This window comes from Neltuma alba, unplaced genomic scaffold, assembly GCF_004799145.2.
Source record: "Neltuma alba isolate B1F8T4 unplaced genomic scaffold, ASM479914v2 tig00011086_pilon, whole genome shotgun sequence".
NCBI classification, from domain to species: domain Eukaryota; kingdom Viridiplantae; phylum Streptophyta; class Magnoliopsida; order Fabales; family Fabaceae; genus Neltuma; species Neltuma alba.
This window is the reverse complement of record NW_021635827.1, coordinates 30704-47698: the sequence shown is the minus strand read 5'-3', so window position 1 is coordinate 47698 and position 16995 is coordinate 30704. Positions and strand designations below refer to the sequence as shown.

General features: G+C 36.5%; 1 protein-coding gene across 1 annotated transcript; it reads right to left on the bottom strand.

Annotated features, from left to right (window-relative positions):
• Positions 1-12735: 12735 nt before the first annotated feature.
• Positions 12736-15587, bottom strand: LOC114761146 (F-box/FBD/LRR-repeat protein At4g26340-like). The gene is made up of 5 exons (XM_028950473.1): positions 14850-15587; positions 14602-14745; positions 14170-14493; positions 12966-13084; positions 12736-12763 (listed from the first exon to the last, which is right to left on the bottom strand). Exons 1-5 carry the CDS (start codon positions 15585-15587, stop codon positions 12736-12738), a joined length of 1353 nt encoding a protein of 450 aa, XP_028806306.1.
• Between the last annotated feature and the right edge of the window lie 1408 nt (positions 15588-16995).

Below are 16995 nucleotides of genomic sequence, written 5' to 3'. Positions count from 1 at the left end.
GGCTAATTCTGTTGTAAAGAATTAATAATAAAAATTAATGACGGAAAAATTCTGTCACTAACTCCCTCATAAAACATTTTGTGATGAAAATTTTTGATCACTAATTTATGTCACAGTTCCATCACTAATCCATAACAAAAAATATAACATAAATATATAATAATTATTTTTAATATTTATTATTAAAATAAAAATATGATATACCATATTTTTTAAATAATAAATTATATAAAAATAAAAAATTTAAACATTATTAAAAAATAAACATATATAATATATTTATTATTTTGTTACGTATTTGAATAAAAATACTCCTCCGGTCCTTAATGTAAGACCCATTTAACTAATTTGATTAGATTAAAGAAGTTAGGTAAGTTAATTAATTATAAAAAAAAGTGACACATTTTTCCTAAAACACCATAATCATCTTTTTTAATACCTCATCTCCCTCTTCTATTTGATTATGGTTGAGGGAGTATCTATAGGGGTAATTTAGAGAAAATTGATAAATATGATAAATGGGTCTTATATTTAGGACCAAAACCAACTCAAGAATTGGGTCCTATATTAAGGACCGGAGGAGTATAAATTATTAGAAATTTTTTACTAAAATAAAAAAATTAAATTCAAATAAATAATAATATACTACATAATATTTATTATATATATTTGTATCTGTTATTAGAAATATTATATATATTTATTTTTGTATAAAAATTTCGCATGTTTCTTAACTCAACTGGCAAACTGGTTTATGTGAGCTTTGCACAGATGAGCTCGAGTCTTCTCTCCACACTCTTCGTGATTGCTCTTTTGCCAGAGCGGTCTAGTTGGCTCTTCTGCAGGGTGAATGGCTGGATAAGTTCTATAGGCTGACAGATATTTCGAGTTGGATCAAATCGTATCTAAAAATGCGCGAGGTCGTGGAGGGTTATGAATTTCTCCTCTGGTTTGCAGTTGCTTGCAGAAACATATGGCTGAATTGGAACGTGGAAGCGACTCTTGCGCGTTCTCGTGCTTGTTTAGCATGGGGCAATCGAAATGTTCTTCGGCTGAGTACGGATATCTCTTTGGCTTCCTGTTGGATTCCTCCTCATCTGGAAGTTATCAAAATTAATACTGATGGGTCTTGGGATACGGTGACCGGTCTGTGTACGTGTAGTAGTCTCCTTCAAGATCACAGTGGCACTTCTATTCGCGGATCCATGTACAAGGTTGGGCTTGGGACGGCTTTTACTGCTAAAGTTTGGGGATTGTGAGCTTTAAAGCTGGCGTGGGATGAGAACTTGTGGAATATCGTCTCGGAAACCGATTGCTCCGAGTTGCCACAAGTTATTACAAATCCTATTTTGGATGAGCACCCTAATCATGTCACCTTGCTTGAGGTCAAACAGATGCTTGCGAGGGATTGGATGGTTAATGTGTCCTGTTGTGATCGTGAAGCCAACTCTGTGACGGATAGCATGGCTGTGGATGCTAGGGAGATGCTGCTCAATTTTCTGGTGCTAAACACACCTCCGAAGAGAGCCAAAGCTTTTTCGCAGGTTGATAGGAATAATGTGTTTCAATTTGATAGTTCAGTTGATTAGTTGGAAGTAGATGCCCGTTTTCAAGAGAAAAATTAAGAGGCCTCATTATGCGGGTAGAAAATCCCAAGCTCGAACTAGTACTTCTTTATAAATTGAGCCAATTTGTGACGTGATAATGATGTGAACAAGGTGATGATGGCTCACAGTGATGGACACGTGGCAAGGTGGTCGATGATGAGGTGGCGGTCAACGACATGACATGTGGCGACAATCAGCGGTTGCCATATAGTATTTTAAATTTACAAAATAAAAAAAATTAGTAACGAATTGGTAATGGAATTTTCTGTCACAAATCCTTTACTATTTTGTAACAGAATTTATGTCAGATATTTGTCACTAATTAACAACGGATTTGGTGACGAAAAATTTATGTCGCTAATTTTAGTCCCTAATCTGTCAGTAATCCATCGCTAATTAGTAACAGAATTTTAAATTCCGTCACCAAATAATTAGTGACAGTAGAATTAGTCACTAACAAAATTCCGCCACTAACAAAATTTCGTCACTAATTTTTATTGCTAATTTGATTTTTTTTTTGGTAGTGTTGGTGATTGCTCTAATCAACTTATAATCTAACCTATTTTAACTGAGATGCCACTAAATAATCGATGCATTTCCTTCTCCCTTGCTTGTCTATTTAATCATTAGATTCTCAATTTTTAGTGGACTTCTGATGATAATGAGAGGCTAGTTCTAGCAATTACTAATATGAATTTTTTGTGGGTATAAATTTATATTATCCAGTTTATATCCATCCCATCAAACGAAGGAAAATTTTTTTAATTATGACGAATTTTTAAATAATGAGAATATAAGATCTAGCATAACGACAAATAAAGGAAAGCGTTCTAAAATCTACTCTCTTTTTTTCCCCAAACGATTCCAAAATCTACTAATACATTTAAGATTCTGATTTTTTTTAATTAAAAAAGAAAAGGTTTTACTTCAAAACATTATCAATTTAATAGTTTTTGAAGGATTTCAGGCATACCTGGAATCTACAACGAAATTAGATTGCCACACAGAGGTCCGATCACAGTGACGGAGTCGGATCTAGATTTTCACAGCAAATGCACTGGGAGACAAAGTTCTGAGAGTGGAGGGAGGAGTCTGGAGAACCCCAAAAGTGCAAGAGACACACACGCACTAACTGATCACTATTGGATCAGTTATGTAACTCCCCATTTAAAAAAAAAAACTGCCTCCTCCATCCAACTGTTCCCTCCCTTTTGCAAATTACATAAAAAGGCCAATATTACAATTAGAGACCCATAAGTTTTGCTATTCATACCAGAGCCCCAAATGACAATGGGCTTGGGTCCAATCCACCAAGGGTGGACTGGCCCATTTTCCTACATCTCACACTCACACTTTGATGGATTAGATGTCGCGGGTCTAGCTTCTTTATCTTCCCTTCAACTTCATACTTGGTGCTTTGCCGTGATCGCGTGGGCATGACGTCTTCATTTAGGTGCTTGTACTAGAAATCCCTTTTAAAGGATCAGCACAACTCACCCTCTCCTTCATGTAGCTTGAATTTTAAAATTATGCCTCAGATGTCCCAAATTTACTTATATACACTTTTTCACGGTAGATCTAATCCCTCTCGAGTCGATGGTTAACTCAGATTACCTTTTTGGTATGTCTAGTGTCCACACTTATGACCACAAAATGTCATAAGGGACATGTCATTGACACTAGCATAGGTATGTATATCACAGTCAATCTTCCTTTCGCCCAAATATCACTTTGAGATGAATCAGTCGCTTTCTTAGCATACTACCTTAGATCGCATCAATCATGACCATAGGACATGCCAAAGTAGCAATCACTGAAATATATCTTCGTGATATTGTCAAAGTCAAAGGACACCAACAGGAGGATAATTCCTCCCTGGGACTCACATAGTAATGAAGCAGAGATCTTTCACTTGCTTCCCTTTTGCAATTCTCCCAGCACATGTGGTATGAAACACATGCTACGGTGTTACTCTTTTACTATAAGAGCGTATGTCGATTTGGACTTATTATTAACACCGTACAGACTTAAGTCCAAACACTCAGTATCTGAACCCAAATTCTTCAACTCTGCTCATTGTTATGACGTCGACGTTGAAGAGTTTGTTATCTGGCTACGGGTATTATGGAAGTGGGATTCCAAACTTCGATCCAACTTTATCAACGTGGATCTCATCTTGACTTGCTACACTTTAGTCAAGGCGACATAAAGTTTGTGTTTCTTCCCTACCATATCAGCATTCTTTGCTGCTTTACTGGTGAAAACAAATGTCTCATCTTTGCTCACTCCACTGAGTGTCAAAGGCGGTTGCCTGTGTGAGAGAGCCAAGCTTTTTAACCTGTACGACATACTAGGCATTGTATACTTTCGAACAAACACATAAAGTGATAACAAAAAAACATAATTTCATTAATGAGGTTTACAAATTACACTTTATGTATGCCAAGAGCTTGCACATGTTCTTTAAAAACTTTTTCGCCTATTGGCTTTGTCAGAGGATCTGCTACCATACATTTGGTTGAAATGTATTGTATAGTAACAATCTTTTGTGTTATATAATTTCTAACAAAATTATACTTGATGTCAATGTGCTTGGTTTTGCTGTGATACTTAGGATCTTTAGTATAGGCTATGGCTGTAGTATTGTCACAGTATACCATCACCAGATTGGTACTCTTGTTTCCAAATCCAAGGTGTTCTATAAATCTCTTCAGCCATAAAGCCTCTAGCACTGCTGCGGTGCATGCCACAAACTCAGCTTCCATTAAATGTAAGGTAATGCACGTTTGCTTCTTGCTACTCCAACATATGGCGCCATTGTTGAGCAAGAAGGTATAACCTGAAGTTGACCTTTGTTCTTCTTCATCTCCGCCTACATCAGCATCGAAGTACCCAATAAGGCATAGGTCACTTCCTTCGTAGTATAGTGCATAATTAGAAGTGCCTTTTAAGTATCTCAAGATCCTCTTCACTGCTTTCCAATGCTTTTCACCAGGGTTAGACTAGAATCTGCTTGCCAGTCCCACTGCATAACAGATGTCTGGTCTTGTACACATCATTGCGTATATCAGACTACCAACAGCACTGGCATATGGAACTCTTTCCATCTTCTTTTTGTCAGACTCGGTTTTGGGACACATGTCAGAACTCAAAGCCACTCGAGTATCAACAGGGGTACTCATGGGATTGCAGTCTTTCATGTTAAATCGCTCAACAATCTTGTTGATATAATTCTCTTGTGAAAGAGAGATGATTCATTTTGAGCAATTTCTTTGGATCTTAACTCCGAGTATATACTCTGCTTCACCCATATTTTTCATTTCAAAATTCGACGAAAGCCATTCTTTAATAGCCATCACCGAATCTAGACTATTTCTGGCTAATAGTATATCATCTACATATAAGGATAATATGACAAAATTACCCTCAAACCACTTAATGTAGACGCAGTGGTCTTCCTCTATCATTTGGAAGTCATATGAGGTAATTGCTTTGTGAAACCTTAAATACCATTGTCTGGATGGTTGTTTCAATCCATAAATGGACCTCTTGAGTTTACAAACTTTATTTTCCTTTCCTTTTTCAATGGAACCTAATAGTTGTTCCATATAGATTTCTTCATCCAGATCACCATTCAGAAATGCTGTTTTTACATCCATCTGATGTAATTCTAGGTCTAAACTGTTTACTATTGCCAGAATAAGTCTAATAGAATTGAAATGCACAACAGGTGAGAACGTATCTTCATAATCTATGCCTTCCTGTTGTGTGTACCCCTTTGCCACTAATCGAGCCTTGTATTTTCAATTAATCCATCTACTTTTCTTTTAATTTTGAGAACCCACTTGTTCCCAATGGCTTTACGTCCTTTTGGAAAATCAACTAACACCCAAACTTGGTTCTTTTTCATTAAGTCCATTTCTTCTTCCATAGCTTTCATCCATTCATCTTTCGCAGGACTTGACAAGGCTTCTTATACAGAACATGGCTTATCATCCCCTTCTGGAGTAACTAAGAGAGATTCGCCCTCTATTTGAAAGCATCTTTTGGGAACACTTTCCCTGTTACTCCTTCTGACTGGAGCTATTTGCTTATCTTTCTTTCTTTGTTCAGGTCTCAGTGTTGACCTTTCTTTGCTCCCACTCAGATTGACACACCTAGACGATTCTGGTTTTGTCAATTTGTTCTGCACTCTCTTGTTCTTGTGTCTCATAAAAAGAAACAGTGCGGTCAACATCTCCTCTATTAGGAAATTCAGTCTCAATGAATGTTACATCCCTTGATTCTATTTCAATTACCGTTCCATCTTCGTTTTCACCTATGAAAACATATCCCTTTGATTGTTCAGAGTACCTTATGAAGATATATTTCTTTCCTCTAGGACCCAACTTCCCATGCTTATGAGAAGCGTCATGGATATACGCCGCTGACCCTCAGGGTCTCAAGATGCTTAGATCTGGTTTGCATTTTGTCCATAACTCGTAAGGTGTGGAAGCGACTGATTTTGAGGGTACACGGTTAAGTATGAAGGTCGCCGTTAACAAAGCATCACCCCAATACGAAATTGGCAGGTTTGCTTGAGCCATCATTGACCTAACCATGTCTAGAAGAGTTCTGTTTCTTCTATCAGCAACTCCATTTTGTTGTGGAGTGCCAGGGATAGTCAGTTGTCTAATTATCCCTTTTTCTTCACATAGCTATTTGAATTGATCAAATAAATATTCACGACCTCGACCAGTACGTAATTCTTTAATTTTACTGTCCATTTGATTCTCTACCTCATTTATGTATCGTCTAAAGCACTCAAGAGCTTCAGACTTATGCGAGATCAAATAAACATGACCATATCGTGAAAAACTGTCAATAAAGGTAATAAAATACCAAGCTCCGTGTCTCACCCTCACTTTCATTGGACCGCAGATATCATAATGGATTATTGCAATGGATTTTCAGCTCTTTTTCCCTTACCGAAAGGCTTTCTTGTTGCCTTACCAGCTAGACAATTCTCACATAGTGACATTTCCATATTGGGAATGGCACCTAACAATCCTTCTTTTGCTAGTTTAATCATTCTTCTATCCTTTGATTAATGTGTCCAGTCTAGCATGCCAGGTGTTTATGTCAACATTATTCAAATTCATTACTATTGAAATCACCAACAATATCCAAAACAAAAAACTTCTTAAATAGAAAAGCTGAACCATAAAGAACAGAGTTGCTAAAATGTCTGCAACTTTACCATAAAGTTTACATTAAACCCAAATTCTAACAGACACAATACAGAAACCAAGTTCTGCCGGATGTCAGGAGCGTAAAGTACATCATGGAGTATCAAGGTCTTCCCACCATGCAAAGTAAATTTGCAGGTGCCCAAACCTTTAACCTCGATCCTCGCGTTGTTCCCAACATAAAGCCACTTGCTTTGATACGGCAACCGACGGTACTCGATAAAGGATCCTCGATCTCTAGTTACGTGGTTTGTGGAGCCTGAGTCTATATCCAAGAAGAAGAACAGGTTCTATTAGAAAACAGTACTAGAAACATTGAAACATGTGAATTCACATAATTCACTATACCTTTTCACTCTCAGCCATGACCATATCGTGAAAAACTGTCAATAAAGGTAATAAAATACCAAGCTCCGTGTCTCACCCTCACTTTCATTGGACCGCAGATATCATAATGGATTATTGCAATGGATTTTCAGCTCTTTTTCCCTTACCGAAAGGCTTTCTTGTTGCCTTACCAGCTAGACAATTCTCACATAGTGACATTTCCATATTGGGAATGGCACCTAACAATCCTTCTTTTGCTAGTTTAATCATTCTATTTTGATTAATGTGTCCTAGTCTAGCATGCCAGGTGTTTATGTCAACATTATTCAAAGAAACAGCAAAGCATTCATTACTATTGAAATCACCAATAATATCCAAAACAAAAAACTTCTTAAATAGAAAAGCTGAACCATAAAGAACAGAGTTGCTAAAAATGTCTGCAACTTTACCATAAAAGTTTACATTAAACCCAAATTCTAACAGACACAATACAGAAACCAAGTTCTGCCGGATGTCAGGAGCGTAAAGTACATCATGGAGTATCAAGGTCTTCCCACCATGCAAAGTAAATTTGCAGGTGCCCAAACCTTTAACCTCGATCCTCGCGTTGTTCCCAACATAAAGCCACTTGCTTTGATACGGCAACCGACGGTACTCGATAAAGGATCCTCGATCTCTAGTTACGTGGTTTGTGGAGCCTGAGTCTATAATCCAAGAAGAAGAAACAGGTTCTATTAGAAAAACAGTACTAGAAACATATGAAACATGTGAATTCACATAATTCACTAATACCTTTTCACTCTCAGCCTGTTTTGAACAGTCACGTGCGAAATGGCCCATTCTCTGGCAGGCAAAGCATTTGACCTTCTTCAGGTCTAGCTTCTTTTTCCCACCTTTCTTTCCCTTCTTCTTGAATTGCTTCTTTCCCTTTTTGGGTTGAGAACCACCCTTCTTCCCTTTTCTTTAAAACTTCTTGCCCTTCTTGGAATCAGGCCTTGATTGGGAAGTACCGACACTCTCAGTGTAATAAGCTTGTCCAAAGGTCTTGTAAGCCTCTAAACGTTCATCCTAGCTCCAAGTGTTTGGCTACATCGTAAAAGTAACGATGTTTTCATTATGGGTCAGGTTGACTTTCATGTGCTTCCAGCTAGTAGGAAGCGATCTGATAACAGCTTGCACTTGCTGTTCATCAGACAGGACATGGCCTGCTTCTTTAAGTTCTCTGATCATGTTGGCCATTTCTCTGAAATGTTGTTTCATAGGATTGTTTGGCTTGAGCTTGTATGTAATATCCTAAAGGTTAGTTAAGGATTTTAAAAAAAGGGGGGGAGTCAACAATTACGGTGGAAAGAGATAGAATAAAGAAGAAGAAGGAAAGTTAAAAGTTGAAAGTGGAGACATGGAAAAATTGGTGCGTGGGAAAAAAAAAAGTTAGGCATGGAAAAATTGATCCATTTAGATTAGGAATGAAGACTTTGGAGGAGGAGATGAAGACCTTGGGGGGAGAGGATTTAATGCCAGAAGAAAAATAAGAGCGGGTGGTTGGAGAAATGAAGAATAAAAGGGAGAGTGGACACAGAAGATGAGCCGCATGCGGGAGAGAAAGAGAGAGAACGAGAAAGAGAGAATGAGAGAGGAGCAGAGAAGGTTTAGCATGTGAAGGGTAATACAAGCTTGGAGATCATCTAGGTACACAATATAGTTCTTTTTATCAAACTTTCTTCATGAATATTTTCTAGGGAAAATTGCAAAAAAAGACCTGGAATTGCAAAAACGCAGATAGGACCCTTGACAACTTCACTTTGAGTTTTGACAAGAATATATGCCCTGGTTGTCAAAACCCAAAGTGAGTTGTCAAGGGTCCCTATCTGCGTTTTGCCTTTTTGCAATTCCAAGGTATTTTTTTATATTTTCATATATTTTAGGTTTCCTAATGACAGTATTATTAAAGTGCTTAGAGAAAATTTTGAGACTTATATATGATATAAATATGGAGTTTTAGTAAAAGATGATCATAGAAATTTAGAGGTAAATGAGTTGTTATTTTAATCGGTTAGATTTGTCTATTGGTTGGTTTTTAACGCTTAAATTGATTTTTCTAGTTGAAAAATATGTGATATATGATTTATATCATATTTTACTGATTAAAAATTTAGTTGAATAATTTATTTGAGGTGTTTAACATATTATTAAGATTTTACTCAGTTTAGTTTTATTTATTGGGTGACTGGAGGTTTTTAAAATAATTAGGAAAAATTGCAAAAAAAGACCTTGGAATTGCAAAAACGCAGATAGGGACCCTTGACAACTTCACTTTGGGTTTTGACAAGAATAATATGCCCTGAAGTTGTCAAAACCCAAAGTGAAGTTGTCAAGGGTCCCTATCTGCGTTTTTGCAATTCCAAGGTTTTTTTGCAATTTCCCCAAATAATTATTGTAGCTAAAAAGTTTATTATTTATGGAAATATATATATATATGGTAGTTATACCATTAAAGTTTTGATTATATTATTTAGTTACAAATATTTGAAGTATTATTAAATTTTTGATAGTTTGATTTTGAGGTTTAAACTTAAATGAAGATTTTTAGAATTTAGAACATAATAATTTTATATTTGGAAATTGTTGAAAATCCTTTTTATTGAGGTAAATAATTTGGAGGTGGTAAATAAATAATTTGGGTTGTTAGAAATTTTAAGTTATTTCTAAAATACTTAATAATTTTTGGGTCTTGAGAGTTGCGGGAATTTAGAATAAAAATTTAATTAAATTAGAAATTTAACTAATATAGAGAAGTTTAATTAATTAATTAGTTTATATTAATATGTGGTTATATTAATTGTGTAGATTAATTATTGGTTGAACAAAAGATTGACCTTGTGGTAATCCTTAGTATTGCTTTAGCGAGAGGTAACCACTTTCTACTTGTTATATGTGTTAATACGTTGTTTGTGAGTATTTTCCTATTTTGAATAATATTTGATATTTAGAATTCGAGTAGATATATTATATCTTTTGAGCTATAAAAATTGTCTTGTGGGATTTTTGGAATTGTGATTGAGAAGTTTGGAAAGATATATGATTATATCCTATGGATTATACTGAGAAAAGATTGAGACATTTTTTATTATATTGTGAATGATTGGTTGTTATTTGGATTTTGTGATTGAGTTCTACCCTACCACGTGGTAAGGCCGCCATTGGTGCACATTGGTTGGCTTCTTCTTTCGTCCCCCATAGTGAGGGATAGGCCTTTGTGGCTTCTTATTCGTCCTCCAAAGTGAGGGATAGGCTCATATGTTTGATTGATCCCCCAGAGTGAGGGATAGACTTATGTGGCTTGTGTGTTGACCCCTATAGTGAGGGTTTGGATGATTGAAATTATATTTCTATGGATATATCTATAGTTCTCGAGAATTAATAACTGTCGCACTTGACACCTCACGAGCACGTGTTAGTATGTATGATGAGTTGGACAGTTGGTTATTGAGGCGTTTGTCTCACCCCGTGGTTTTTACTATCTTCAGGTGTTAGTTCAGGTGGTGATCCATCAGGGAAAGCTCCGGAGGCATAGTGTGCTAGTACAGCTTATATAGCCTCCCGACTTCTGTTATATGTGTTGATTTGTTATATATTGCCACATAGGGCTACATACTCTAATGTTGTAAACTAATACTTTTAATTACTACTATTTGATATGGAAGGTCATTGGAAGGCCAGAGATATTTAAGACTTTGCATATTACGCACTTTTGATAGTGTTGACTTTTAACCAATGGGTTCCATGACTTATATTAAAATGATTTATCAATTCGTATATTTGAAAGTATAAGTTTGGTTTGGGCTAATGGTTGAATGATATTTCTGGATTTGGAAGTCCAAGGCCCAACTTAACGATCGAGGTTACTCATAATATAAATTTATTTCTTTTAATCATGATAGCCAAATTTAAAAATTTTAAGGTTTCTTCTTTTCTATCATGGTTAATCATTCAAATAAATTATTAGATTTAATCTAAAATGGTTTAGAAAGAACGGTTGTCACATTGTAGGTGTCGAACTTAATCATCAACCTTCTAAGTTTAGGGGTAGAAGTACCACCAAACTTGTCTTTCAACGCTATCCACATAGCCTGTGCAGTTTTGTGCCTTTCAAACTCGCACATAATGTCATTAGCCATGGCACTCAGAAGCGTAATTCTTGCTATGTTGTTTTTCTTCTTCCAAACTAGGTAAGCCTCTTGGTCTCTCCTATATTAGGCCGTATTCCCAGCTTCAGGTTCGACCATTGCAGTGGTTAAAGATTCAACCGCATCTTGTTCCTCTAAGATGTATTGAACCTTTCGGTGCTATGTCCCAGTTATCCCCATTGAGCTCTTCTCCTTTATTAAGCTCAGCAATTATATTCTTGGTTGCCATTTTTAGTTCTGTGACAAATTTATCCCACATTATTCTATGTTCTCTCTAAAAGAAAGACGTATCATAGAACATTTCAATTATATAGCACAATGAAGTATACAATGTGCTATACTTATATCATCCTTGATCAGAAAGTAATGACACTGCAAGATCCATGATCAAGAGTATACGTTTATACCTCCCATCACACAGATACAGGCAACAATCATTATGTCCTATCAAGGATTTTATATAAGTACTTCAAAGATTGTGGCTCTTAGAAGTCTTATCTTCTAAAAAGTCCCACTTATAAAAAGCATACACATAATATTCACAAATAATCATACAACAATAATTTAAGTAATTTCATTAAATGAAAAAATAACATACTTAGTCTGTTTACAATGCATGAAACAAAACAAAAACTTAATATAATCAAACCACACCTCAAACGGACCTCCCATGCGCCTACATGCTCCCCTAGAAGGAAAATTTGAGAAAAATGAAAAAAAAATTCAACCACCACTCGTGCTAGCGGCACGTGTAAGTCATCCACTAGCTGCTGCTGACGTCACGCGCCATGCTGACAGGTTTGCACGTGCCACCGCCCGCCTCTCAGGCAGTGGTGTCCACGTGTCAGAGGGTTGTGCCACTTGGCGGGACGCGCCACGTGGCACTTCTGGTACTAAAAAAATATTATTATTAATTTTTTTTTTTTAAAATCGTGTTTTTTTACTGGATGGACTCCTTTTTTTAATTACTGTTTGGGCTTGGTCACTGTATTGGCCCAAACAGAAAGCCCTCCCCCTTCCTTTTTTTTTTTTTTTTTGCAGCTAGGCTGCATCCTGCGTCCAGCCCAGTTTAGTTTTTTTTTTTTAAAAGGAGGGGCCAAAATGACACCGTTTTGGCCCCGGGAGGTCTCTTTCAGTGTCGTTTTGGCCCCGGAGGTCTCCTTCAACCTTCAGTCAGGTCGTCTTGACCCGGCTTCTACAACCGACGGACCTTCTCTTCTTCGTATCTTCGCCGTCTGATGTCCGTTTTTTCGTGTACTTTATATCATTTTCTTCTTTTTTTTGAGCTCTACGAATGGGATAAATTTTAAAGCCTAAAAACTTGATTTTAAGCAAACCCAAAGATGAACAAGCATACGGCTATAAAAGAATGATATAGAACGTGTTCTATAGAGGCAGAGACAATCTATCATATCTACTTATAAATATAAGTCAGAAAACTATCATACAGGAGTATAAATGGAAGGATTTGCATATATTTATTGAAGCAAATCTCTAGATACTCAGAATCGAACAATCAGAAAAGAGAGCACTGATATGAAATGCAGGCCACAAAATAACACCAATAAAAAAATGTAAACCTATGCTCTGATACCACTGAAGGATTTCGGGTATACCTGGAATCTACAATGAAATCAGATTGCCACGCGGAGCTCCGATCACAGTGACGGAGTCGGATCTGGATTTTCGCAGCAAATGCACCAGGAGACAAAGTTCTGAGAGTGGAGGGAGGAGTCTGGAGGAACCCAAAAACACAAGAGACACACACGCACTAACTGATCACTATTGGATCAGTTATGTAACTACCCGTTTGAAAAAAAAAACTGCCTCCTCCGTCCAACCGTTCCCTCCCTTTTGCAAATTACATAAAAAGGCCAATATTACAATTAGAGACCCATAAGTTTTCCTATTCACGCCAGAGTCCCAAATGACAATGGACTTAGGTCCAATCCACCAATTGTGGACTGACCCATTTTCCTACAGTTTTCAAGTTAAATAAAAAGTGTTTGTTCCTATAAATTTCTTGTCAGAGTTAGTGAAAAATGTTATATATAATAGATTGTCAAGTTTTCGGCATGGGTGTTTCCAAATTTTCTGACATAAATTATTTTTTATAAACAAATATTATAATGTTAAGTTTTCATAGTTTAATTTTTAGTTTTTTGAAAATTATTATTTTAATTATAAAAGGAAATTTTAGTCCAATAACAACATTTGAAAAATTCTAGTAACACCTCTTGGCTAGATTAAAAATTTGTTAAAAATATTAACTTTAAAATTTGAATTTTGATATTTTAATTAAATTTAATTGAAACTCTCGCTAAATTCAATCCATTATTCAATGGATATTATATATAATTAGATAGATAATCATATTAAATAGTTTAACCCATTAAAAGCGGATTCAAAATCTAACCGTTAACATTTACATCTATGTTAACATTTTACATCTTCATGCCGTGGAATTAACTATCAATAATTTACTGACTCTATTTTAGATATAAGAGAAGTGTTGGAGAGTGCAACGTATCAACATATAGGGTAATTTACGATTTTGAAGGATAATTAATTCCTTTTTACTTGAAATATTTCTGAAAGTATTACCTCTTTGATTACCATTTTAGGAACAAAATGGAGTTGAAGGGATTCACGTACGTATAAGTTTGATCAAAGGAACCAGAGACAAGAAATTTGTAGTGTCTGTCACAGAAGGTACCCAGTAGAGACTAAATCACCGGAAACTCTCAGAAGAATATGACCGAGTCACGACCACCAGGATCAACCTACAAACTTGGTAATTGTCATAAATTTTCTCGTCACCTCCTCAGCACGTTCCCTAAAAACATCATAAATGAGTCTACAATTTGCAGAGCATCTGGGGTATGACGACAACTCTTTGAGCATCTCAAAGTCTTTCTCTTTAGTTTCACTCTCACTTTCACTTTCACTTTCACTTTCATATGTGCTACGGCTCCCAACAATGACAGTCCGCAAAACAGTCGCATGCTCCATTATATATTTCACAATTTCAAGTTCAAGCTTGGAGCCTCTGAATTCAAAAAGGGCAAACTCCTTCAGCTGAGACGAAACACACGAAGGAACATCAGGTGTTGAAAACTCCATCAGGTCCGAGTCACAATCATCCTGACAACAAAAATGCGCGCGCACACACACACATGGTTATAGAAACTGAACAGAGAGAATGCATTCGGCACATAAATCAAGCCATCAAACCAGTGTTTAATTCCAAACCTGAAAAATTACAAGACTCTGAAGCTTGGGAAAGGCTCGGAGCATGCACACTGTGGTCCAGTCGATATTAGTAGATTTGTTCATTTGTAGATGGATTACGTTGGGAAATGTTGGAATATCATCAAAACGGTACGCTACATCCTCCTGCACCAGGAATGAGCAACACAAGTTAAAAACAAACATATTATCATATGAACTCCCAGAAGCAAAAGAAAGAAACAGTATGAACTTGTTCATCATATTCATACCGCACGTAAGCTGAGATATTGAACATTAGAAATGGCTTCCATTAGGCGTATATTTGCTGGAACAGGAACATCTGCGGACAACAAATGTTCAAACCTTGCAATGTTGTGCCATAAATGCTCATGACTTACAATGCTGTGCCTCCTATGCCCAACAAGACGTACTATACAAATTAGCTCCAATTCTTGAAGACGAACACAATTAGAAAGAAGCCTTCTCACAAGTTCAAAATTTGAAACGACAGCCACCCTCAAACGCAAGACTTCAAGTGAAGGCAAATTAACCCCAGAAAGATCACTCACTTTCACCATAGTTAACTTCAAAACTCGCAAGGTATTGCAGATGAAAATGCTAGAGGGCAACGTAACAAGCAGTAATGAATTTAGCTCTAGATGCGTTAATTTATGACTGACGAGTGCATTGATCCAAATGTTAGCCTTATCAGGGGGCAGACGGGAATGCCTACAATCGAGAATAAACATTTGAACAGAATTCAAATGAGCCAAGTGGAGGGCTGCATCTACAAACTGAATGAAGAATTTAAGACTGTCAAAACTTCTATCATCAAATTCGAGCTTGGGAAGAGAGCGCCAAAGTGTTCTCCACCTCTTGGACAAGAGGCTAGTGGCAACGGCTTCTTTAAGGGGAAGAAAAGAAAGAATATGAAGAAGTAATGGCTCTGGCAAATCACTGATCCTACGCCTCCTTTCTTTTCTTTTTTCTGATGCAATGCGCTCCATTCCTACTTTGCTGCAAAAGAGATGTCTGGTTTTAGTTGGGTATACAGGTGTCATTTAAGTCTTCACCTGGAAGACTATTTCACAACCTGTGACCAAATATTATGAAATTGGTACTAGATTAACAAACATGGAAAAGTCGAAACACGCAGGACCGCAAATTAAAATAACTGAAAATGTGAAACAAATGAAACACGACCCTTTATACCAAACTGAAAACCTTACCCTAGCAGAGAAACCTGGAAGGTCGTCACGGTGATGACTTTCTAAATATTTCTCCAAAACCCTCTTATCAAGCTAAATATAAACTGTTCCAAACCATTTTGCAGAAAATGAGACTGAAAATGCAAATCTTTTGAACTGAACCTAATTCGTGAAGGGAAGGTACGCATTTAAAGAGTTTTAATGAAAAAGCAACGAGTGGAAATCGAAGAAAGAAACCTTACCTCTCTTCTCCAGATGATGACGCGGAACTGGGCGACGGCGGGCAACAGCGAAGAGGACCACCGGGGGCGACGGTGACGAACACTTAAACGAGCAGCGACGGGGAAATGATGAGGCGATGAGGAAACTGTTTTGAGTTTTGCAGCCAAAGAATACAACTAAAATCCAGAAGAAGATGCTGAATGATGCAGGGGAATCATGGAAAATGCCAGAAGTCAAGAGAAAGAAATCATTCACAATGGGTTAGCTTATGGAATCCACTATCTACGGACAACTCAGACACCTGATTTTCAAGCCTGATGCTTTCGATGATAGTCAATGGAAACCGCCACCAGAGGAATACTTTCGACTGGATACCGATGAATCTGTCTACACTGACTCAATGGAAGCTTTCAACCTCATTTTCAAGGATGGTTGCCGTGATCAACCACTCAGATCAGAAATTAACGAGATCAGAGACCTCTTTTGCTCTTTTGCTCTGACTGGGGGATTGAATTGCGATATGGCCCCAACAGGAAGAAATCTATCAAATATCATGTTTTTAATGCCATTCAAAATTTGCTCCCGACAGGAATTAAAATATTTGTATTTATTGTTTAATATTTATTATTATCAATTCACTATTTCTTAATAAATAATTTGTCAATACATTTTTTATTGGGAAAATTCTAGATAAAGCCATTTGAATATATATAATTTCAAATTGGGTTCTAGAATTGTCTAAATGACAGAAAGGGTCAATGACCCAATCTGTCATTTCTAAAATTAAGACCAATTAACAATTTTGTCTTCACTTGTATTCATTCACTATAATAGTTTAAGGAATTACTATAAAGGTTTAGATATTACCTAGATTCATGTAGAAAATAACTATTTATTTTTTCGTAGTCAGGAATGCCCCATAAGAAGATGCCTTGTTATTAACTATAACTAATCATGTAATCACTAGAACAATATAAGCATTACC